The 26,109-nt window shown below is 46.0% G+C and overlaps 1 protein-coding gene across 1 annotated transcript; it reads right to left on the reverse strand.

Moving 5' to 3' along the window:
* Positions 1-570: 570 nt before the first annotated feature.
* On the reverse strand, positions 571-6,990 carry LOC306959923 (neuropeptide FF receptor 2-like; the record flags this gene model as incomplete). The annotated part of the gene is made up of 4 exons (XM_079552178.1): positions 571-724; positions 6,121-6,438; positions 6,624-6,723; positions 6,792-6,990. Coding segments are annotated over 4 exons (771 nt in total), but the record flags the coding sequence as incomplete, so codon positions are not given.
* Between the last annotated feature and the right edge of the window lie 19,119 nt (positions 6,991-26,109).

The raw sequence follows: 26,109 nt of genomic DNA on the forward strand, positions 1-26,109 counted from the left end.
AAGATCCTTGTAGTCTCAGGACAACCGAGCAAACACGTTCTTGTGGTTCAATGTTTCTCTCCATGAAGTTTTTCCCATTCATTAAAAATCTATTTTGCAGTCTTGAGTCTGTTGGCACAATTAAAATCTCACCCTTTGCTTTCCATTCCAAACAGCAAAGAGTTAACTCTGCCCTGTATTACAAACAGTCTCACTTCTCCTTTCCCCATGCAGATTTCAGTCTTTAACATAATTGAACATGCTGGCCTTCGCAACATTGCAATGGGTTTGAAAGCTGCACTGCATTAGCTCTGGAAGTGGACGCCTCCCTGTTTTGCGACGTGTCATCAGTCTCAGGCATGGCTCCTTGTACTTTCTGGTGATCCTGCCGACAACGCCAAGTTGTAACACCCCCTCTGGGTCGATCACCAGGGTACAAGGAGACCAAGCTCAGGAGAAAGTTTTTATGTTCATTTATTTCATAAAATCACTTAAAATCGAGGAGCAGGTTAGGCAGATGTTGTTCAGCTGATGCCCTTTAGGAGTAGGAGGAGCTTGGTGGGGACATGGTTGGAAGGAACTTGAATGGGCTTAGTGAAGGGCTCTTTTCCAGGGGTCCAGGCTGAACGGTCGGCATACTCCGCAACATGGCTCCTGGTCTCTGCGCTGGTCAGGTACTATGACCCCAGCAACCACACGCCGTCCCAGCGGAGCAGCCGACTTGCCCTTAGACTGGCCTGGACCCCTGGTGGACAAGACCAAACAAAACAATGAGGGCAATGTTAAGAAATAAACATTCAACTAATACATCTTAATTTATGAACATGAAGCATGAGTGAGGCTACTGACCTGGTGGACAAGACCAAACAAAACAATGAGGGAGAACAAAAGGTGCACAGGTGTTTTTATGATTAAGGTCCCGCCCCTACTAACTGCCCACTTAACTTAAGATATGGCCATTGGCCCACTGCAAATAAAGAAACACCCACAAAAGAAAATCACACCCAACTTAAAGTGGCAGTAAGGGAGACAACCCGTTACATTTACACTCAAAACAAACACTTTTAACTTATTTTTTTTCTCTTTCAATTCTTCAATTCATTACTGGATGATTGAAAATATACATTTATTTGCTTATCCCAGATATCTTAATTTGCAATCACTTGAACAAAACTAAAATATGACATAGTTTTGAACAAGACTCACTGTCCATAGATGATCACAGGCCAATGGTGCACCCCCTCCTTTTTCGCTACTGTAAATGATTCTATAACCATCTGTGTGGTTAGTAACATGCCAAACACCAGTCTCTCAGTCATGCCATCATCAAACTACTGAGACAACAATGTGAGTCTGTGTAGGCTCTCAGTCGTACAGAAGTAGTCCATCTTCAGTGAAGGTTCTTGAATCATCTTCTGCCCTCTGTAATTGAATGGTAGAACTAAAATTTAAATAAGTCTGCGGGCTGAGCTTAATTTTTAGTGTTGCTGACGAAGCCTTTTGGATGAGTTGGGAAACGTTCTTCACTTTACAGAGTACAGAAGATGACTCAAGAACCTTCATTGAAAATGTGAGCTACTTTACACCAATGAGTCGTTTCTATTGTTTTCAGTTACTTTTTTATCTGGACTTTATGATAAACAAGTTGTGTCTTTTCCCTTTCTTGTTAATGGCTAACCGCTTAGTATTGAACCCACACGCGGAGAAGGTGGAGCTCATTGATGGGGAAGTTATATTTGTGGATTTGTCTCTCCGCCTCTCGCTCTCTCAGCCCCTCTCCCAGCGCTCTCACAGATACGCTTTTCCTATAATTTCTACACCGCCTATCATGTAATAGTAGAAACATGTGCGCAGTGGTGAGCAGAGGCCACAGGTCCACAGGGAGGCTGAGGGATACATGGTGCACTGTAAAAACATCCTTAATTCTCCTCGTGTTTGTCTTTGATTCTCACTTCTGATATGTTGTGCAGTCACCATTTGAGCAGCCATTACAAGGTCCCTTTTAAGGTGTGACCAAACTCAGTGTATCCTTCTGCCGTTGTGCTTTCTTGCAGGCAGAGATTCCGAGATCTTTAGTCTTCCAATTGCGCTGAACTGAACGCATTTTTAATACAGACAAAAGTCCTTGACAGCTGCACTTTTGCCTTGGCTCAATCTTTCTGAGCATTCCATTCCACCCTTTGCATCATTGCTCTCGCTCACGTTCTCACACAGCTCTCTGTCCCCTCCTCTGTGGGTTCATCATGCCTGACTCCTCCCAAGGCTCCCCCTATTTTTCCTTTACCCCACTTTATGGCCCCCGTTTTCAGGATTCCTCTTCTTGTCCTAACTCTGTATTTTCTCTTCCTTCCTTCTTTCTCATCTCGAGCACAACCCCAAAGGCTGTGCTTGCTTCGATTTTGGGCTAGGATGACAGAATAATCATCAGACGCTATTGTTATCCAACTTCAACCGTAAATATGATTTGGGGCTAACAAATACAAACACAAATGTAGCAAAAATAGCAAATATTGGCGAGACAGTGGATGCAAGAAACAATGGGTTTTTGAGACAGTTAGTGGAGTGCTTGTCAGAATATAGACACAAAGACTGACGTGTGTTTAACTTGGTTGCATAGTTGGTTCTAAATAGAGAAGGTTGATTCCTAACTCTGAGAGAAGAGCAAGCAAAGCCCTCACTTGCTCTGAGGGGAATGTAAACACCACCGGCCGCTACATTTTACTACTTGCTTTCAATGGCTTTAATGTTCAATGCACACAGTGTGCTTCAGATATGAAATCAGTGAAAAAACAAAAACACTGCCCAACTATTGAACTATTGCAAAGTGTTCAACGCTAAGAACAACAATATGTAGAAAATATACTCTTCTTGTAACATTGTGGGATCAACTTCTCTCCACTACGTATACACTGTGTTAACAATTATTATGCAAATTGTATTGCAGTGTCATAAATGTAAAAATTATAATAATAATTAAACTCCTGGATGGTATTGTGTCTCAGGGCTCTTTGAAACACTGACATCAGTCTCAGACAGCTGGGATAATTAGTTGTCAGGTTAAGCCCAGTTATGGGAAAAACTGCTGAAAGAGGACGTTCCACATTATTAAGCAAAGAAAAATAATTTATCTGCTGCTGACACACACAGGTTAAAAAAGGCACAATGAGGATGGTTTCTGCCAGACAAATACATCAGATTAAGAGAACAGCTGCTACAAAGCAGTAAACAGGGCCCACTGCAGCCGTTTCTGCTCGTGGACATTCAATTAATAGTTTGGGGGAGGTTGAATAGAAGGTTTTTGCTCAACTGCAGCCTCTGGAGGGTCCTACACCTTGATTTTCGGGAGACTCCAGAGACTTCAAATACTTGTTTACTGCTTTGTAGCAGCTGTTCTATTAATCTGATGTATTTGTCTAGCAGAAACCATCCTCATTGTGCCTTTATCTGCACAAACTCGTGTGTGCTCTGAATCAGCCACAAATCTCTTTAACAGTATGATGATTACACTTAATCTTTCATGAAATATCGAAGGTTTTCATACCTAGACCAAGGCATTCAACTGTTTCACGCTTTTCATCAGCAGAGAGATCCTTTTTCTTTCCCATATAGGAGCGATTGCGATGTCATCACATCTGGGGTGGTATAAAGGTCAGTATGAAAAACAACAAGTGATAACAGTCAATCACGAGTAAACTGCTAAGCCATAACTCACCGGCAATCTAATGATCGCAAAAAGAGCTTCTTTCGTCTGCAGTCGGAGCCGAAAAGAAGGAAGGCATGGGTGAAAGCACTGAAGCATGAAAAATACGAACCACAAACCACGACCCCAAATGCCTGTCACACGCTGGTGTGTGACAAATCTGCTTCCAAAGCTCGTCAAATGAAATGTAGCCATGTACTCCACATGTTGTTGTTGTTGTTATTAAGAGAATTGTCAGATTGTCATCTGATTTTGAGTTGGCGGCACGGTAGCACAGCGGTTAGTGCTTGTGCTTCACAGCTAGAAGGTCCGGGTTTGATTCTCACCAAGGACGGGGCCTTTCTGTGTGGAGTTTGCATGTTCTCCCCGTGTCTGCGTAGGTTTCCTCCGGGTACTCCGGTTTCCCCTACCACTAAAAACATGTACAATAGGCCAGGATAAATGAGAGTGTGTTTGAGAGTGCACATGGGGGACGACGGATGGAAATTAGCCCAAGGCTACAATCCGGTGTGGCTTGTTCATTAACTTGCACTGTCCCGACCAAATAAACCAATAAATGAAAAATAAAAGTTGTTTACTTTTGACCACTTACTTACCAAGGTGATGTTTTAATTTCTACAAGTTGATTTACGTGCTTAAAAGAAATAATGAGTCATGTTTTGAAATGTAATATTTATTATGGTGGAATCATTCAAACAGTAAAACATTGGTTGTGTATAAACAAGTTTGGCTCTTAATTTTGGGAAAATAACTTAAATGCAGTTAATCACGACGATGCAATCTGACATAACAACCTGATGAGAGCAAAGTTTTGCTCTCATCAGTCGACTCTCTAAACATAGAAACTGAACTGAAATGTAACTGAACATAACCTTTAAACATGTACATGAACTACAAACCTGTATGTTTTTCCAGCCATTAAACTGACACCAGCATCTTCTTGAATGCAAATTGTGCACTGCCAGTCGTGCGATACAAACGGTGCACCACATGTCAGCCCAGCAGCTCTTGCCTACCAGACACTGCGCATGTGCAGGAAAATACGGAAGTAAACAATAACAGCAATCGCTCGTATTGCTTGAAAATTGTGGTCTGCTTAATAACGGTTAACGCCCTTTTTCAGTAGTTTTTACCACCTTCTCAACAAGTTAGGAAGGTAAGCGTAAAGTGGTTTCTAGACATTTATTTATGTGATTTAAACATATATATGCAATGCACCCCCTCCTGGAACCGCCACCTTAACGTGGTGGAGAGGTTTGAGCACCTGAATGATCCCGGGGATTCTGTTGTCGGGGGCTTCGTGCCCCTGGTAGGGTCTCCCAGGGCAAACAGGTCCTAGGTGACGGGTCAGACAAAGAGCGGGTCAGAAACTCCTTATGAGAGACCAACAGGCCCTGTTAGAACCATGAGGTCGTCCTGTGGACCCACCACCTGCAGGAGGAGCCATAAGAGGCTGGTGCAATGTGATTTGGGCAGCTCCAACAGCTGCCCCCATGACCCGGAAACAGAAAAAGTGGAAGAAAATGGATGGATGGATGGATGGATGGATGGATGGATATGCAATGCACACTCACATTTTCAGGCACTCCAACAACATGTTTACATGAAGACGTATGCATTGGCATCTTTTATTTTATTGTATTTCTCTGATGATGATGATAATTAATAATAATAATTTATTTAAAGATGCATTTCTTTTTATGTTTAAGGAATTGGGAAAGTTTTTGGCATGATCCTTGTTTCACTCCCTTTCATTTTTGGCTCAGAGACATCAGCATCACTTATAGCTTGTTTTTGGAGAAGAGTCAGAGGTTCAGCGCTCATCATGTGTGCCTTCTACTTAGGGACCGTCGGGAGGACCAGAGGATCCTGACCTGCTGTTTCTGTGTGACGGTGTCTGCACATCTTCCCAACGCATAGTCAGTGCAGCTGAGATCATCAGTGCCTACTCTTTATTGACTTTTTAACAAAACAAACAAAAACAAATATACATTTTAGCAACAGTTTTAGCAAATGTGCAAACTTTGTACATTTGGAAAGTTAAATTATCAGCAGAAATGCACAACACTTTAAAGGACATTCACTTTTACACAGCATTTTGCAAAGGGACATGTTAAGGGGTTTCTCTTTCAAGAACTGTGGCTTACTGTGCAGCATGTGAATAGCACTATACGCTCCAAATGAAAGCCTTGCAGCTATAGCTCTAATAAATGCTAAAAAGAACCTTACCTGTTACCTGTACATAACAATCGCTGACACCCAAGTTTCTTAAAGATTCTTAAACTGATGACATATTTTCCAGATCCTCTGCAATCAGATCCTGCTCTTTATGGGCATCTTTTCTGCTCTTTTCCTGAAATGGGCCCAGAGCTATTGTGATTCCATCCTCTGTTAATGGCTGCAATGGGAGAACAGCGTTCCCACGGATACGGTTGGTGTACCTATGCCTCTCCATCTCAGCAGTGCACAGTTGAAACTCGAAAGCCGCTTTGAAGCCTCTGCGAAAGTTCTTATTAAGATTAGATTGAGAGTAGATTTTCCTCATTTCCTGGTCAGGCCAGTTTTCTCGGCACCAGTAGAAAGGACGTGTGCTGTTGTCACGGCCCCAAACAATACGGAAGTTCTGCTCTTTAGTAACCTGAAGCATGACCCCTGAGGGACACATGATGAAGACCGCCAAGACCCAGATAATGACTATAATCATCTTAGAGGTAGAAATGTTCAGCTTCCGCTTGAAACGATGGACAATGCAGCGGAACGGCACAAAAAAATAAACAAATCAATAATGTGGTAGTAATTATGAGTGCCTCTTTGAGCCAAATGTTCTCTGCAGGTATTATTCAAAACATAACTAAGACATTATTATAACAGCTTGTTTGTTATTTAAATTCTTACGCATGTTGTCTTCTACATTATCAATCTAATAATAAAGGACATATATTACCTGTCAGCAGCAATGGCCACCAGTGTGAATACAGATGCTGACACTGAAATCCCTTGGATCGTTCCACTTAGTTTACACACTACACTTCCAAATGGCCATCCTGAAAAATAACTTCAAAAACTGTTACTTCTGCAGCAAACTGCATATGGAAAGTGACTGTATTCTTACCTGTGATGATATTGTCCACTAGTGTTGTGGGCATGCAGAAAATGCCCACCAGCAGGTCGCTGATGGCCAGATTGAGGATGAACAGGTTAGTGACTGTGCGCATATTCCTCCTCCTGAGAACAATAAAGCACACAATCCCATTCCCTGTCATACAAATGCGGAAGATGAAGAGGTAGGAGATGGAGCAGTTTGCGTCATATTGTAGTTTATGGAATAAAACACAAAAATGTAGACAGATCAGTAGGAGAAAAGAAGCAACAACATTATTTTACCGTATCGTGCAGCCCTCGGAGGCGGATTTTCATTCAATAAAAAGACTTCTTTGTTCATATGAAGTTTTAGCCTTGAAGCTAAAGGCTAACATTAATGTAAATCTCTATAATTTGTGTGGATAGGAAGTCGTCGTTACCCAACACTGGTAACCAGGAAGTAACCAGCCCAAAACATTCCGTGCTCATTTGCATAATTCAACTCATCCATTCCATCTCAGTGTGACGTCATAGCAACAAGAGAATTCTGAGCCAGTGTTGAGATTATAGGTCAGCCTCCATCACAGCTTATTTCTGTTCAGAGCTTTAGCGAGACAAGACGTATTAAATATTTCTCTTCAAACTGCAAGACACGAACACAAGACTTTTCCGAAATGGAGAATACTCACGCAACGATGTCCTTACAGCAGCAGGTGGACATCAACTACAAGAATGAAGTCTGTGAGGTTTTCGAACTCGCAGCGAAACATAGATTGGATGCTTGTTTGCTGGAGCTGAAACAAGACGGTCCAATCCACAACGCATCCTTCACGTTGCGTTTAACGGTGGGAAGTTTATCGGCTGAGGCTCAAGGCCCGACTAAGATCCTCGCCAAAACACTCGCCGCACAGGAGATTCTGCCCGAACTACGGCGACTCCCGCTCCCAGGGAAAACGCTGTCCGGAAACTCTGCACAAAAGGCCAAGCTCTGGAGAAAACGGCCTTCTTTTGAGCCGACCGCTAACCCCATCGTGTGTCTGCATGATTTAGTGACAAAGTGGAGAGGAAAGCCCGCAGAGTACAAAGTCGTCAACGTGGACAAAGCCTTTGACACCTGGGTCTTCTACGTTCGATTAACAGTAGCAGAGGAGACTGTTGTGGGAGCCGGACTCTCTAAGAAAGAGGCCAAACAAAACGCTGCTGCCAAAATACTGAATAAATGGGGCTATAACTTTCTCTGTGTCGAACCAGAGAACACAAAGGAAGAGCTTCTTCTTATGACAGAAGTAAACTCTGCTCCTGTTCACGATGCCCCAGTCCTCGAGGAGCCTGAGGTGTTCCATTATCCAGTGGCTCCTCAGGGCAACACTTCCTCAGCTGACCAAAGTGACAGAGCTCACCCAGAGGAAGAGGTTTATATGGAGGGTTCATTATTAGTCGACGTGGTGTCTCAGGACCACGCAGAAATGACAGTTGCAGATACACAGACACCTGAAGTTACGGCATCCCAGCTTGAAGCTAATGATGAGCCTTCAGAAGTGGAGCTGGACGCTCAGCTCGCGCTCGAATTGCAGAAACTGTTGGCAGATGTCCAGCCTTTGTTGGACTTCATGGGGGTGGAAACCAACCCCAAGACTGAGGAGTTTCAAGATGTCTGCAGTTTAGTTCAACCTCAAACACTTGAAGGGAAAACAGAAGCCAGTCCACCAGTGCCGGACGCAACTGATGTGGACACTTTACCTAAAGACAATGATCAAGGAAAGAGGTCAGCAGAGAAGAGAAGTGTATTAACTGTGGTGATCAGCATGGCTACTGTTGACCCTGCAGAAAGAGTTGGAGAGGAGGACGTCCTCGCTCCTGGAGGGAGTGATGTATCCACTCCTACTGAGTGTCTGGACTGTTCCCTCCTCACTAACGCTCACCAACCAGCTGAACCCGTGGGAGAGGACAGTTTCCTCGCTTCTGGAGGGAGTGATGTATCCACTCCTTCTACTGAGCGTCTGGACTGTTCCCTCCTCACTAACGCTCACCAACCAGCTGAACCCGTGGGAGAGGACAGTTTCCTCGCTTCTGGAGGGAGTGATGTATCCACTCCTACTGAGCGTGTGGACTGTTCCCTCCTCACTAACGCTCACCAACCAGCTGAACCCGTTGGAGAGGACAGTTTCCTCGCTCCTGGAGGGAGTGATGTATCCACTCCTACTACTGAGTGTCTGGACTGTTCCCTCCTCACTAACGCTCACCAACCAGCTGAACCCGTGGGAGAGGACAGTTTCCTCGCTCCTGGAGGGAGTGATGTATCCACTCCTACTACTGAACGTCTGGACTGTTCCCTGCTCACTAACGCTCACCAACCAGCTGAACCCGTGGGAGAGGACAGTTTCCTCGCTCCTGGAGGGAGTGATGTATCCACTCCTACTGAGCGTGTGGACTGTTCCCTCCTCACTAACGCTCACCAACCAGCTGAACCCGAGGGAGAGGACAGTTTCCTCACTCCTGGAGGGAGTGATGTATCCACTCCTACTGAGCGTGTGGACTGTTCCCTCCTCACTAACGCTCACCAACCAGCTGAAGCCGAGGGAGAGGACAGTTTCCTCGCTCCTGGAGGGAGTGATGTAGCCACTCCTACTACTGAGCGTCTGGACTGTTCCCTCCTCACTAACGCTCACCAACCAGCTGAACCCGTGGGAGAGGACAGTTTCCTCGCTCCTGGAGGGAGTGATGTATCCACTCCTACTACTGAGCGTCTGGACTGTTCCCCCCTCACTAACGCTCCCCAAACAGCTGAACCCGTGGGAGAGGACAGTTTCCTCGCTCCTGGAGGGATTGATGTATCCACTCCTTCTACTGAGCGTCTGGACTGTTCCCTCCTCACTAACGCTCACCAACCAGCTGAACCCGTTGGAGAGGACAGTATCCTCGCTCCTGGGGAGAGTGATCCAGGCAACGTCACTTTTTCTCGTAAACGTCCTGTGTCCTACATTCCCTCTCACGCGCTGGTCAAGAAAGTGCTTAAATTGGCCGGATCGCACAACAGACAGGGCTGTGTGCACATGGCCATCAACCTGAGTGAGAAGATCAAGGAACAGCTGATCGTTGCTGGAGAATGTGACATCAGCTTGACAGACCTGAAGAAGATTGGAAAATCAGCAGCTAAACAGCTGGTGCTGGAGCACGGCTCTGCCCGCGCTCTCCTGAAGGCAGCAGAGCTGGCTGCTTTTAACGAAGATGTGGTGAAGCATCTTAATATTGAGCTCAAAGCCTTCCTGAACCGGCCTAAACTGCTCTCAACTCGCTTCTTCACCAGACTAGGGAGGGCTTTCTGCTTCTGCTAAGATCATTTCTACAAATACTACTTTACTTTACTTTAATGGCGCTGGAGCTACGGAGACCATGTCAGCTCTTTCTTTCTTTCTTTGGTAAATGGTCTCAACTTCTGTAGCGCTTTTCCACCTACATTAGGCACTCAAAGCGCTTTACAGCGAGGATCCAGTCACTCGTTCACACTCTCATTCATACACTAGTGTGCGCAGACACTGGAGGCGACGTGGGTGAAGTGTCTTGCCCAAGGAGGCGGGATGATCCCCCAACCCTCCGATCATGAGACAACCCACTCTACCAACTGCATCACTGTTGCCCCTTTTTTTTGCTTAGTTTCTTTGTTTGTTTCTTGCCTTCTTCCTTCCTTCCTTCCTTCCTTCCTTCCTTCCTTTCTTTCTTTCTTTCTTTCTTTCTTTCTTTCTTTCTTTCTTTCTTTCTTTCTTTCTTTCTTTCTTTCTTTCTTTCTTTCTTTCTTTCTTTCTTTCTTTCTTTCCTTCCTACCTTCCTTATTTCCTTCTTTCTTTCTTTTCGTTTGGGGGGAAAGTCGGGGGTTCAACTCCCAGCTCCCGCAAGTGTACACGATGTGTACAGATGCTGTATCTTCTGTTTTAAGTCAAATAAACCTAAAATAAAACCTAAAATTCCACACACTTAATAGTCAATACTCAATTAATGGACCAAAATGGACTAAGAGAATTTAAAGAATTAAATATAAAAAAATAATGACTTGTTCCATTGGCGATAAGATGTTTTATCTGATCTAAGACCAGACCAAATCTACTCAAACTTTTGATTGAATCTCTTAATTCAAGAAGGTTTCTGTCATTTCTTCTATAATTTTATTTATTTATTTTTTTCAGTGCACTTTCTACAAATGCCAGAGTTGGACATGATATGACCTAATTGGGTGTATTGACAGTATTTCTCCCATTTAGCCTTAAACATGTTAAAGTACTTTCTGATTCTGATTTCTGTGTCATTATGTTTCTCAAAATCACCTTGAGGGCCAGAGGTTCTGTGCTGGAGGGCCGGATTTGGCCCCCGGGCCTGACGTTGCCCCACTTTTCACATAACAGAATCATGTATCATTTAGCTTTCACTTCACAGTTGTCTGTTTCTTGTGTGTGAACGTTCAGTAAAAAAATCCAAATAAAATGTTTATGTTTAGGGTTGTAAAAATGACAAAATGTGCAAAAGTTCAAGGTGTATGAATACTTTCGAAAGGCACTGTACATAAATAAGACATAATGCGCAAAAACAATTGTCGAATGATATATATTATATGTAAATAATATCAGAAATGAATGAAAATATGTCAACATTGAGTTTTTTTCTTGTTTTAGGGGTCCAAGGTCCTTCCGAAAATGTGTCGATTTAGGTGCAGGTGTTGTCCCCACCGTGTGAGAGAAATGCAACTGTTTTTGAAATCAAAACATTGACAGCCCAATGTTTGTTATTTAAAAAGTCATACAGATCACCTCGTTTTTGACTTGTGTGACTTTCAGAAAGGCGAATACTGTCACCAATCCTGACTGTTTCCCTCCCTGTTTCCCCATCTTAGATGATTGTTACAGGGTGGGCTCTGCCGTTTTTGTCTCTAAACTCCTGTACACCTCCTAGAGGATTATTGGCAGGTTTCCATGACCCCTGCGAGGTCAATGTCATGACGTTTGGTATGAGGAGCGCTCTGGCTACATTTCAGTGCTTGCAGTCATTAATACAGGTTTGAAAGGTATGGAGGCGACCTCTGAAACTGCCACCTTATCGTGGTGGGGTTGTTTAAGTGCCAGAATGATCCTATAATCTATGTTGTCAGGGGCATTATGTCCCTGGTAGGGTCTCCTGGCAAATAGGCCCGAGGTGACGGGCCAGACTAAGAGCAGTTCAGATAATCTATATGGACAGTAATAAATTAATGACCGTGACGTCGCCTGGTATGCAGCCAGAACTGGGGTTGGGGCTCGTATGTGAGCACCTGGTGGTCGGGCCAGCCCAAAAAGACGATGTCACCAACCGCAGAGGGAGCCGTCGGACTGGGCGGCTGTCGCGCCTCAACGGACCAGTCCACAGAAACAGTTTCTAGTTGGCGGGACAAGGAATGTCACTTCCCCGGGGAAGAAAAGCCGGCGTTCCACGTCGCGCGACCCGGCCGCCACGATCTATGTGCATGTATCAACTCTACCCTGCACACACTTCTGTTTCCACCACACACACGCATTTGTTGTGTGCTGCGCCCACTCGGAGGAGCACGCTGTACAGATCGTCATTAAAAGTTTTGTAAGCCGTGAACAAATGTGGACAAATGCTGCCTTCAGGTGGGACTTATGGAATCATTCAGAGGTGCTAAATACAACTCTGAAGGTAAGTTACATGCAAATGTTACAGCTAAATATCAGCTAAAGCTGCGCAAACAGCGGCTAAATGCTAATATCGACAAAATCCCGTTTTAGACCAGCCGTATGATGTAGTGAAATATTAAATCCGTATGACCTGCGTGTTAATAGTGAGGGCTGTCCACTCTCGTTGCCAATCAGAGGCCAGCAGTCTGTTCACGTCACATCAGACTCGGGCTAGCGCGCTTTGGCCACAGCCACAGGTCGGTCCCAAAACCTATACCTGGTCAGACCAGTTTGGCCCAGGCCTTTGTTATGGAAAAGCTCGACAAAGTGGGTGAAAGAGCCATTTGGCCGACACGCGCCTGCATGTGGAAAAGCAGCTAAAGAGCCTGATCTTGTGCGGAAGGTTTCGAGGTACCGGCTTGATATAGCCGGGCTCACAGCCACGCACAGCTTTTCTAATGCTACCCACGGGGAGAGGCAGTAGACTGGTGTGAGCTTGCTTATAGCCCCTCAGCTCAAGGGCCACAGTGTCTCTGGATTGGCAGGACAGGGCGGACGTCCCTCTGTTTAAATAAGGGGAACCTGAACCTTGGATCCAGGAGGAGCAGTGCGGCACACTGGACCAGCCCTATACCCTCCATAGAGTGCACAAGGGTTCATGGGAGTCCACATGTGCTTTGTGGATCTGGAGAAAGCATTCAACCGTGTCCCTCATGGTGCCCTGTAGGGGGTGCTCCAGGAGTATGGGGTCCGAGGCCCTCTTCTAAGGGCTGTCCGTTTCCTGTATGACCGCAGGAGGAGCTTGGTTAGCATTGCCGGCAGTAAGTCAGACCTGTTCCCAGTGCATGTTGGTCTCTGCCAGGGCTGCCCTTTGTCACCAGTTCTGCTCATCAATTTTATGGACTGAATTTCTAGACCAGAGGGTGTCAGGTTTGGGAACTTCTCTCTGATGTTTGCAGATGATGTTGTTCTGTTGGCTTCATCAAATTAGGACCTTCAGTGTGCACTGTGGCAGTTTGCAACGGAGTGTACAGCAGTTGCTGTATCGGACTGTTCAGGCCAAAGCTCCTGATCTACAGGTCGGTCTAGTTTCCTACTCTCACCTATGGTCATGAGATTTGGGTAATGACCAAAAGGACAAAACTGTGGTAACAGGCAGCTAAAATGAGCTTCCTTGGCAGGGTGGCTGGAGCACCCTTAGAGATGGGATGAGCAGCTCAGTCACCCGGGGGTAGCTCACAGTAGAGCTGCTGCATATATTTCTGATGGCTCCGGACCGCCTCCCCCGGGAGGTGTTACGGGCATGTCCTTGGGTCGGGCTTCAAGATTTTTAAATCTTTCTTGTTCATTAATGTCATTATTATCTCTAAGAAAAAGGTAAGATATAGGATTGCACAGCCTTATTCCTGCAGGGAGCGCACGTGCTGACTGTGTTGGTCAAGCTTCACTTTGATACCGGCCCTCCCGCCTCATTCCACTCTTTATATTAGTGGAATCACAGCTTCAAAAACCACCACATACACACGCATCCGGGAGATGGGCAACAACTGTCGGGTTCCTCGGGTCAAACCGCTTGTGAGCCTGAGCCAACGAAAGAAGCGTCTCAACTGGGCCAAGGAGAAGAAGGACTGGACTGTTGGCCAGTGGTCCAAGGTCCTCTTTTCCGATGAAAGTAAAGTGTGTCTTTCATTCGGGAATCAAGGTCCAAGGGTTTGGAGGAAGACGGGTGAGGAACAGAACCAAAGCTGCTTGAGGTCCAGTGTGACATATCCAGTCAGTCATGATTTGGGGCAATGTCCAGTGCAGGTGTTGGTAAACTCTGCTTTCTTAAATCCAAGTTCACCGCATCAGTGCCATAAAGTTTGATTCCTTCTGCTGAGGATCTGTATGGAGATGCAGATTTCATCTTCCAGCAGGACTTGGCCCCTGCCCAAACCGCCAGAAGCACCAAAACCTGGTTTGATGCCCATGCCATCACAGTGCTTGACTGGCCAGCCAAAACCCCATTGAGAATCTATGGGGTTTTATCAAGAGGAGAATGAGGGACACCAGCCGGCAAGCATAAAGGAAATCTGGGCTTCCATAACTCCCTGACGCCACAGGCTGATGCCTCAATGCCACGGCTCATCGAGGCAGTGATTGAGGCAAATGGATTCCCTACAAAGTATTGAAGATTGACGCATCATTTTAAAAGTTTGAATTTTTTTTTTCTTCTGCAAAAACTCGGAAGTAAATGGTGATTTCTTTGATTTGATTTCTAATTTTTGGAAATCCTCTTTTCGTGGGTTTTGTGAGCCGAAAGCCCAAATTATGTACAAATAAACAACTAAATACTTGAAATGGTTTAACTTGTGGGCCCTGAATCTATACTCTATGGAAGTTTAACGTTTTGAATGGAATTATGGAAATAAATAAACTTTTCCATGATATTCTAATTTAGAAAGGGTCTGTGCACTCCAGGACCTCCTCTACATGCACATTTTTTCATAGTTTTAGGGCCCACAAACCAGTGCCATAACCCCGTTTCTGAAATATAGCCAAACTGTGATTCTCACTCTCATTTCATCAAAAATTCTGCTAAAAGCAGAGTTTACATCTTAATTTATGAAATTTATCAAATTATTAAATGTTCAGTGCAGTTTGACAGTGAAAGTAAAGTAGAACAGAACGTGTTTGGAAAGACAAACTGTAAAGGTTATACAAACAACTGACATTCTATAAACACCGACAGATGCACATTTATTTAAAGGTTATACAAACAAAATCGTCTTTTTTGGTCATAAACTCTTCCAAAACTACTCAGAGCACTGATATGCATCAGATTTTATGATCTGTAATCAAAGATTGAGTGTTCACAGCCTTTTGCCTCTGCAGGTGAAAGTATGTGTTATGTGCATCGAAACCTGTGTGGATCTTCAGACTTATTGTGTCAAATACAGTCTCAGAATGTGGACATATGGTCAAATTCAGCATAGAAACATAATGAAAGCATTATGAATATTCACAAAATAACAGAAAATATAAAATGGAATATAAATACATATTTCCAAGAGCAGCTGGTGCAGATGTGGACTGTGGGTCGGGACTGACCTGAGAGATTCTCTTTTGGACGTTTGTTTTTCAAACTGAGCTGTGATGGAGGAACGTCTATGTTGGACGATGTGTCTGTGTTTGAATTGTGTTTGTATTTGTTCTAAAGGTCCAGGAACATGTTTACTGTGATATGCCTTTCTGCCTTGTATAAAATTGCTCTCTCAAAATGGCTGTAGCGAAAGTCTTGAAATAGGCCTCTGTTCCTCTGACCCTTTCCGACACGCCCCCTCCACACGCTGCCTGTGGCATCATCACAACACTCCGCTCGTTGTCTCCACATGTATAAAAACTACGATCAATTATCGGTGCATTTTAATTTTTTTTGTTGGAAAGGAGCTACGCTTTATATACAATGGCCACACAGGATATGATTTGATCCAGCGTCTGACGCGGAAAGTGACTTTGGAGACGAACCTTCCACCGTTTGGAGGCTCTAGTCCCTCTTTGCTACTGCCATGCCCTGTGGATCTTTAACTATACCCCAATGGACTACGCCAGGATCTTACCAGCCTACGTATATCCAGACCATACGCCTCAAAAGAGGCACATTATCTGTGCAGGTGGACAATGGTTATTTGAGGTTTCCCCCGTTAGCATTTTATTATCGACTACAGCTCATTGTAGATGAAAAGTCTGCAATAAACCACAAATGTGTAAAGCCAGGCTAATTGTGTGATCTTTATTGATCATCTTTATTGACGTTATTAGTGCATAATAGGCTACTTGTTTTCACTGGATCGATCTGAGCTAGCTGCACGTTAGCGGCTAAATTCGGGTTCTGACCGATCGGTTACGATGAATTGTAGATGAAATGTGGGCAATAAATGAATCAAAAAGTCCCACTCAGTGTGTGATCATTGTTAAACATTTGCTTTATGTAGATGATAATAATAATAATAATAATAATAATACATTTTATTTATATTGCACTTTACATTTCAACGAAACCTCAAAGTGCTACAACAGAAGAATAAAATCTGATAAAAACAAAAAGAACATTCACATAGTAAAAACAAAGCAGCAAACAAACAAATTAATGATGATGATAATGATGATACCCCCATGGACGTACAATATACAAGGACCGTGACGTCGCCCGGCATGGCGCAGCCGGGGCCCCACCCTGGAGCCAGACCTGGGGTTGGGGCCCGAACGCGAGCGTCTGGTGGCCGGGTCTCTGCCCACGGGGCCCGGCCGGGCCCAGCCCGAAGGGACGACGTGGGCCCGCCCTCCTGTGGACCCACCACCCGCAGAGGGATCCGTAGGGGTCGGGTGCGGAGAGGACTGGGTGGCAGTCAGAGGCAGGTGCCTCGACGACCTGGTCCGCATGCACAGCTTCTGGCGTTCGGGACATGGAACGTCACCTCGCTGGGGGGGAAGGAGCCTGAGCTTGTGCGGGAGGTGGAGAGATACCGACTAGATATAGCCGGGCTCACCTCCACGCACAGCTTGGGTTCCGGATCCCAACTCCTGGAGAGAGGCTGGACTCTCCATTTTTCTGGAGTTGCCCGCGGGGAGAGGCGGCGGGCTGGGGTGGGTTTGCTCATATCCCCCCAGCTCAGCCGCCACGTGTTGGAGTTCACCCCGGTGGACGAGAGGGTCGCGTCCCTACGCCTTCGGGTCGGGGACAGGTCTCTCACCGTTGTCTCAGCCTACGGGCCCAACATCGGTGCAGAGTACCCGGCCTTCTTGGAGTCCCTGGGAGGGGTACTAGATAGTGCTCCGACTGGGGACTCCATTGTTCTGCTGGGGGACTTCAACGCCCATGTGGGTAACGACAGTGAGACCTGGGAGGGGGTGATTGGGAAGAACGGCCTCCCCGATCTGAACCCGAGTGGTGTTCTGTTATTGGACTTCTGTGCTAGTCACGGTTTGTCCATAACGAACACCATGTTCGAGCACAAGGGTGTCCATAAGTGCACGTGGCACCAGGACACCCTAGGCAGGAGGTCGATGATCGACTTTGTAGTTGTGTCGTCTGACCTCCGGCCGCGTGTCTCGGACACTCGGGTGAAGAGAGGGGCTGAGCTGTCAACTGATCACCACCTGGTGGTGAGCTGGATCCGCTGGCAGGGGAGGAAGCCGGTCAGACCTGGCAGGCCCAAACGTGTTGTGAGGGTCTGCTGGGAACGTCTGGTGGATCCCTCTGTCAGTGGGGTCTTCAGCTCCCACCTCCGGAAGAGCTTCACCCAGATTCCGGGGGAGGCGGGGGACATGGAGTCAGAGTGGACTCTGTTCTCCTCCTCCATTGTCGATGCGGCTGCTCGTAGTTGTGGCCGTAAGGTCTCTGGTGCCTGTCGTGGCGGCAATCCCAGAACCCGGTGGTGGTGCCCGGAAGTAAGGGATGCCGTCAAGCTGAAGAAGGAGTCCTACCTGGCCTTGTTGGCATGTGGGACTCCTGAGGCAGCTGAGAGGTACCGGCAGGCCAAGCGTGCTGCGGCTCGTGCGGTCGCAGAGGCAAAAACTCGGGTCTGGGAGGAGTTCGGGGAGGCCATGGAGGAAGACTATCGGTCGGCCTCGAAGAGATTCTGGCAAACCATCCGGCGCCTCAGGAGGGGGAAGCAGTGCTTCACCAACACTGTTTACAGTGCGGGTGGGGGGCTGCTGACCTCGACTGGGGATGTCGTCGGGCGGTGGAAGGAGTACTTCGAGGACCTCCTCAATCCCGTCGTCACGTCTTCCAATGAGGAAGCAGAGGCTGGGGACTCGGAGGTGGGCTCGCCCATCACCGGGGCTGAAGTCACCAAGGTGGTGAGAAAGCTCCTTGGTGGCAAGGCTCCGGGGGTGGATGAGATTCGCCCTGAGTACCTTAAGTCTCTGGATGTTGTAGGACTGTCTTGGCTGACACGTCTCTGCAACATCGCGTGGCGGTCGGGGACAGTGCCTCTGGATTGGCAGACCGGGGTGGTGGTCCCTCTCTTTAAAAAGGGGGATCGGAGGGTGTGTTCCAATTACAGAGGAATCACCCTCCTTAGCCTCCCCGGTAAGGTCTATTCCGGGGTGCTGGAGAGGAGGATACGGCCGATAGTTGAACCTCGGATCCAGGAGGAACAATGCGGTTTTCGTCCTGGTCGTGGCACACTGGACCAACTCTATACCCTTCATCGGGTACTCGAGGGTTCGTGGGAGTTCGCCCAACCAGTCCACATGTGTTTTGTGGATCTGGAGAAAGCGTTCGACCGCGTCCCTCGTGGTGCCCTGTGGGGGGTGCTCCGGGAGTATGGGGTCCGGGGCCCTCTGCTAAGGGCTGTCCGTTCCCTGTATGACCGCAGCAGGAGCTTGGTTCGCATTGCCGGCAGTAAGTCAGACCTGTTCCCGGTGCGTGTTGGTCTCCGCCAGGGCTGCCCTTTGTCACCGGTTCTGTTCATTACTTTTATGGACAGAATTTCTAGGCGCAGCCAGGGGCCGGAGGGTGTCCGGTTTGGGAGCCTCAGAGTCTCATCTCTGCTGTTTGCGGACGATGTTGTTCTGATGGCTTCAACGAACCAGGACCTCCAGCACGCACTGGGGCGGTTTGCAGCCGAGTGTGTAGCGGCCGGGATGAGGATCAGCACCTCCAAATCCGAGGCCATGGTTCTCCACCGGAAAAAGGTGGCTTCCCCTCTACAGGTCGGTGGGGAGTCCTTACCTCAAGTGGAGGAGTTCAAGTATCTCGGGATCTTGTTCACGAGTGAGGGACGGAAGGAGCGTGAGATCGATAGACGGATCGGTGCGGCGTCAGCAGTGATGCGGTCGCTGTATCGGTCTGTCGTGGTGAAGAGGGAGCTGAGTCGGAGGGCAAAGCTCTCGATTTACCGATCGATCTACGTTCCCACCCTCACCTATGGTCATGAGATTTGGGTAATGACCGAAAGGACAAGATCGCGAATACAAGCGGCCGAAATGAGTTTCCTTCGCAGGGTGGCTGGGCGCACCCTCCGAGATCGGGTGAGGAGCTCAGTTACCCGGGAGGAGCTCGGAGTAGAGTCGCTGCTCCTTCACGTCGAAAGGAGCCAGCTGAGGTGGCTCGGGCATCTGTTTCGGATGCCTCCTGGTCGCCTCCCGCGGGAGGTGTTCCAGGCATGTCCTAGTGGGACAAGGCCTCGTGGAAGGCCCAGGACACGGTGGTGGGACTATGTCTCCGAGCTGGCCTGGTGTCGCCTCGGGGTCCCCCCAGAACAGCTGGAGGAGGTGTGTGTGGATCGGGAAGTTTGGGCATCTCTGCTGAGACTGCTGCCCCCGCGACCCGGCCCCGGATAAAGCGGAAGAAAATGGATGGATGGATGGATGGATAATGATGATAATGATGATGATTAGATGATGGTTTCATTGATTTCAGGCAAGCATACTTTTTGTTTTCACGTGATTGATCGGAACTTTAGCTTGTAGCATTAGCTTTCTCCGTTGGGAATATGGTGATGATTAAAGCTAATCCTGCACGACTGTTTACATCTACAGCATAGGATCTGCACCGCTAGTGGCTCCGCTCCAACGTCACTATTGGGGAAAGCTCCTGATTGATCGACGCAAATTTCTCAAAAAAGTTAAACAATTCCCAACCCTAGTGTCGGTCGCTGGACACACGTCAAAAGCTTCAAAACACGCCACACGGGACGCACTGCGGGATCTCTCGATGCTCCCCGATGTATTTGGAATAAACCTGACACTTTTGAAATGTTTGGTGTGAACGTGCCATTAAGGCACTTGGTTAGGTGTTTGCTCAGAGGCCAAGCAAACAGCTACAAATACCCACACGTCTCTGCCAGCCGAGCTAATACCAACAATGCTGATTCCCCACAAGCTGAGGAGGCACACCTGGGACGCTAGGTGTTGCCGATGAGCCCTCTGGAGGGGTTATTCATCGAAACACTTGTGAAGGAGGGTGCCCACCTGATGACACCAGTGGTCCTCTTCACGTGTCTCAATATCTTTCTTATTTCCAGTTCACAACACAGCCACCTTGGGATATGTGGTTTCCGGGATTGTACCATATTGTCCTTTATCAGCTCAATCCTGGTATAGTTAAAGGGTGCAACTGGCAACCTGGGGGAAGACCTGGTGACAGCCTGGAAAGATAGCAGACAGGAGGGAAAGACCCCAGCGGGCCTGCTAGGCTAGCTACCTGTAGCAGGGGGCACCTGGCACTTTCTAGTGCACAGTTACCACCCATCTATGGCTACAGAAAAGTCCATAAAGTTCCTCCGAGTCAGCGAGAGCGGGGGTGGGAGATTGGTGGAAGACACATCGGAGGACTACATGGCAAACGACCCAGAACCGAACCAGACAATGAGAACTAGGAATCCAGCCATACCTGAAGCTACTACAGAACAAGGTCCCTCACTCCAGAGGGGCACTTGTGGGTGGGCCAAAGTGACATCCCTCCATGGCGGATCCATCAAGGCATGCAATAAGAAGTGTTTGAAGCCAGTTGTGTAGGGTACTTGCATCAACCAATACTTCTCATGGAGCAAACCGAGTCAGTCGCTCGATCAAATGAACCTTTCATTGCAGGTTAAAAAAAAACTCACCATATATTTCATGGTCTGCCCAGAGGCCTATGGGCCCTGGTCTCAAGTCAAGAGAAAAAAATAAATAGAAATGTAATCATACATAAATAATCATAATGATAAAAGAAACAATACTAATTCCCAGCTGTTGATCTGTTGAACCAGGAAGTGAAACTACCGGATGCATTGTTTTAGATTTTTTTGATCAATATTGCATTTTCTAACCAACAGAGGGGGTCATTTATCAAGACAGGTGATCAATAGCGAGTGCAAGCTGGAAAATATAGCTAATAGCTATTTGTGAGCATGCTGCACCTAATTTACCAATTGCAATCGCCTGTGTTACAGTGTTAGGGCCCCAAATCTGATATGTAAATGAAAGAAGGTGATCCACTTTTGCACGCGCTACCGTTTTTGCACATGAGCAAATGCTTGATGAATGAGCCCCAGAGTGTAAGATAATAAAGAGAATGAGATTGATATTATTACCTTTAGATGTGACCTCAGGCGATATGACCTAAAATCTATATCACGATATAAAAAAGAAATAGCACGAAAACGATATATTTCACGATGTAATTGACAATGGACAAACAGCCTATTGGGAAGATTAATTCAGTGATATTTTATTCTTTTTTTTTAACGGCAAACTAATTTTACTAATATGATCTCAAGCAATTTACATCCTTGGATTCATTTTTAAGCACCTGTCAGTGTCCCCGTGTTCTACAGTCAGTGTTAATGCTGCTCTGATGGAGCTGAGCGTAACAGAAACATCGTGTCCACAATGATATAAAAAATTACAATGATATAATATATGATATATTGCGATAACAATATGTGATACGATCTGGCCCACCCCTAATTTATTCCTTTTAAGTCTCTGTGCAGTGCATCCAGAAAGTATTCATGCCCCATTTTTTTTCACATTTTGTTTTTATTCGAAAATTAATTAAATTATTTTTTTTCTCCTCATCAATCTACATACAATACCCCATAATGACAACAATTCTAAATGTTTGCTGAAACATGACATGCAGCATTTGTTGCCTGGATGAAAAATAAAATACACTGACATAACTGTTTACACTCTTTGCTATGACACTTAAAACTGAGCTCTGTTCCATCCTGTTTCCTCTGATCATCCTTGAGATGTTTCAACAACTTAACTGGAGTCAACCTGTGCTAAATTAATACCTGTCTCTGTAAGGTCCCACAGCTGACAGTGCATGTAAGAGCAGAATAAGCCCTGATGTCAAGGGCATTATCCGTAGGTTTGTATCGAGGCACAGATCTGGAGAAGGGTACACAAAAATTGTTGCAGTATTGAAAGTCCTGAAGAGCACAGTCGCCTCCATCATTTATAAATGGAAGAAGTAAAGACCCACCAGGACTCTTAGTAGAGCTGGCCGCCCCGCCAAATTGAGCAATTGAGGGAGAAGGGCCTGGGTCAGGGAGGTGAACAATCGAATGGTCACTCTGACAGAGTTTAAGGCTTCTTAGGAAATGGGAGACGGCAGAACTCCACCAATCAGACCTTTATGGTAGAGAGGCCAGACGGAAGCTTCTCAGTAAAACACACAACACAGCCCATGTACTTTGAGTTGAGAGACGCCTCTCAGATCATGAGAAACAAGATTCTCTGGTCTTATGAAACCAAGAGAGAACTATTTGGCCTGAATGCCAAGCATCATGTCTGGAGGAAACCTCATCACCTGACGAATACCATCCCGACAGTGAAGCATGGGGGTGGCAGCGTTATGCTGAGGGCAGCAGCAGGAACTGGGAGACCATTCAGGATGGAAATAAAGATGAATGCAGCAATGTACAGAAACATCCTGGATAAAAACCTGCCCCAGGCCTTAGACTGGTCATCGTCCAACAAGACAACAACTCGAAGCACACAGCCAAGATAACAAAGAAGTGGTTTCTGGACAAGTCTGTGAATGTCCTTGAGTGGCCCAAAGAGAGCCCAGACTTGAACCCGATTGAATATCTCTGGAAAGACCTGTGACACTCCCCATCTAAACGGACAGAGCTTGAGAGGATCTGCAGAGGAGAATGGTATGCATGCCAGAGTGCTAAGCTTTACCCAAACCCAAGAAGAACTGAGGCTGTAATCAATGCCAAAGTGATGTTAAGTGGTTAAAGAGTGTGAATACATGTGTACATGTGATATTTCTTTTTTTTTTTATAATATTGCAAAAAATTCTTAAAACCTTTTCACTCTGTCATTATGGGGTATTGTGTGTAGATTAAAGAGGCATTATTATGAGTCCTTATTGTTACAGCCTTATTCCATAACAATAAGGTGCGTCTTTTGCGTTTTTCACTTTTATGAAGTCATTCTCTTTTTTTTCTCTTTCTTGGCACTCAATAAGTTTTCCAGTTCTGTGGAGCTTGCATTTTCCTCCCCAATCCCCACCATTAGCCCTCAGTCTCCTCCTCCTGCTCCATGCGTCTAAATGGTGGTTAGGGGCTTCGGGACGGTGGGAAAGCTGCATGCATGAGTTTTTTCCCCCTCTCTGCATGTTAACGTGTTCACCGGCTGGACAGCACATTCTTTCCACCTCTGTCGGCCTCACGGGTCAACCAGAACCATACCCCTTCCCTTCAAGCTCCCCTCTTTTCTGTGCAATGATCTGAGTCGGATGTACAGGGGCGGCTGGGTAGACCATTTCACAGGAATCACACTTTCCAATAGTCCTTACTTATTACATTCTTCAGTTACTGCTGGACCCCAGAAAAAGTTAAGCGTGAGCAGAAGGCCTAAACATAAACACATGTGGCACACTGTGCTGGTAACGTGAGTGTTTCCATTCCAGACACTTGACTTATGTCTGCTGCGATGGCCCAGAATGAAAAGGGGAAATTGAGAAAATGGAGAATTGCTAATAAAAGCACCACTATTACACATATTGCTATTGTTTTCACATAGTGCTCCTGAAAAAGACTGTCACACCCAAGATGAAGACTTTTTGGAAAGAATGGCTCTTTTGTTTTCATGTTGTTTTAAAAGGAAGAACCATATGGGCAATCGCAATGTCGTCCAGGGGCTGTGGTGGGCAATTTAATGTTTTAAAGTGGCAAAAGCAATGTTCACAAACAGGACATTGCATCCCTTGTGCCGTAGAGGATCAATCACTTTATAAAACAGAGGGTTGAATGCATCCACTGTTGCCTACCATTCACCAAAACATCCGGCGAAACAACAATAAATTATTTACATTTTTGAAACCTCAGTTCAAGCTGATGTGGCATTTTCAGTTTTATTGAAAAAGCATATATGAATTTAATTAAATATCGGATGGGTCAGCAGATGGCGCTAGCACCCATATAGTATAAAAGCCTACCCAGTTTACTTCCTCTGTCTTCCATGGGGCGTGCGTTGTGTTCCACGGGTCCAGGTAGATGTCCCTATGTTCCCTCTTCATTCTTAGATTTTTGTGCAGCCATTAATGCAGATTTTATTTTAGTGTTGCAGGTGGTTGCGGGTGGTTGTGGGTGGTTGCTCCATGCTCGGTGGGTTGTCGGCTCTGGATAAGTCGAAAAGGGCTAGATGTGGGAGTGCGATGGTGGACCTGGATGCTGTCGTCTTGCTTCCTGTTTCTTTCCTTATTTTATGTAAATTGTAATTGTAAATTAAGTAATTGAAGCTGCGTTGAAATGAAGTAACTAAGAGCTCATTTGTGCCAACTGATGTTACAACTAAAAACTGTCACCCCATATGTGTGTGTTGCAAACTCAAGCTTCTGTGAACTGAATGTCAAACTAAAATATGATTATTTAGGAATTAGAAGTGAAACGCAAATGTGCAACTAAATGAAACCATGTCAAAGGAACACGCTGCCTCTGTCCTTTGGTAACACCTGTGTCCAGTGGAGTCAAAGTGTTAAGTTCTCAACCAAAACAAAGTAAGGATTCTCTTTACTTACTTAAGTAAGGATTCTCTTTACTTAAGCAGTACTTTAGTAAATGTACTTATTTACTGACCACCTCTGGCTACCCAGCTGCCCTGATAAGGTATTCCTGTTGGAGCTGGACTTCCCTGTAACAAGCTACAAAATAGGGATAAAGCCATGTTCTCTCCAGGTGCCTTCGCTTAAAAATCACTCCTTTGCTTTCGGATAACAGTTATTCAGAAACAACAGCTTTGCATCCCGAGGGAGATCTTTACAGGAATAAACACAACCCTTGTAGTCTATCAAACAGCAATGTCATGTGGTTTAGCATTCGACTAAAACATCTTTTCCACACTATTTCAATACGTTTTGTTTCTGTATTTTCTATGATATACACAGATCACGGAGCATGACTCATGCGCCGTTCTGTAGATATGACTCATACAGTCGTGGAAATGTTTCTCTCATTGTGGGTTTAAGGAGTCCATCACCCCCACTAATCACTTACATAGACCGGAGCACAGACACTGACTAATCTGAGAAGTCGTACAACAGCTGCATTTGAGGACAAAATCAGGGATTCGGAGTCTACAAACTTCGGTAGGGTGGAAAGAACTAGCCCCTTGTTTGGCTGTCTACCCCACAGCCCTGCATGGTGGTTTTCAACACGTTCTGGATAAGAATGTCTATCTGTGGCAAAATGGTGAGGTCATAACCCTGTAACCAGGAATTAATGTGTCAACTCAGCGTAGCTTATCACCTTCTCAAAAGCTTCTGCAACAAAGAATAGGGAAGGCCACAGATCTTTGAAGAGATACAGTTTTTTGGGTGGTCATTTCTCAAAAGATATGAATGAAAACACAAAAAATGTGTTTTCACTCATGGTCAGTGACAGCCTGTTTTTACCAGACCCTCGTACTCATTGCGTTTCGTACAAGGGTCTGGACTTTCACAATTGAGCTCCGTTATCAGGTCGGAGGGGTGAACTCTTTTGAAACGATTGGATCTGATTTTCACTAGCGTTTGGTCGTGACGTATGTAGTGCGCCCGAGTGAGTGAACCAGCTATCAGCTATGCTCTTGGGAGTATTTCTTGCACATTCCAAGGCATCTATTTTAATTTCTGGATATTTGGGAGTGAAGCCAGAACGGAATGAAGAGCTTCCATTACTTTTGTATCCGGTAGGATACGAAATGGTAGGTTGAAAT

This window comes from Gobius niger (genome assembly GCF_951799975.1).
Source record: "Gobius niger genome assembly, chromosome: 2".
NCBI lineage: Eukaryota > Metazoa > Chordata > Actinopteri > Gobiiformes > Gobiidae > Gobius > Gobius niger.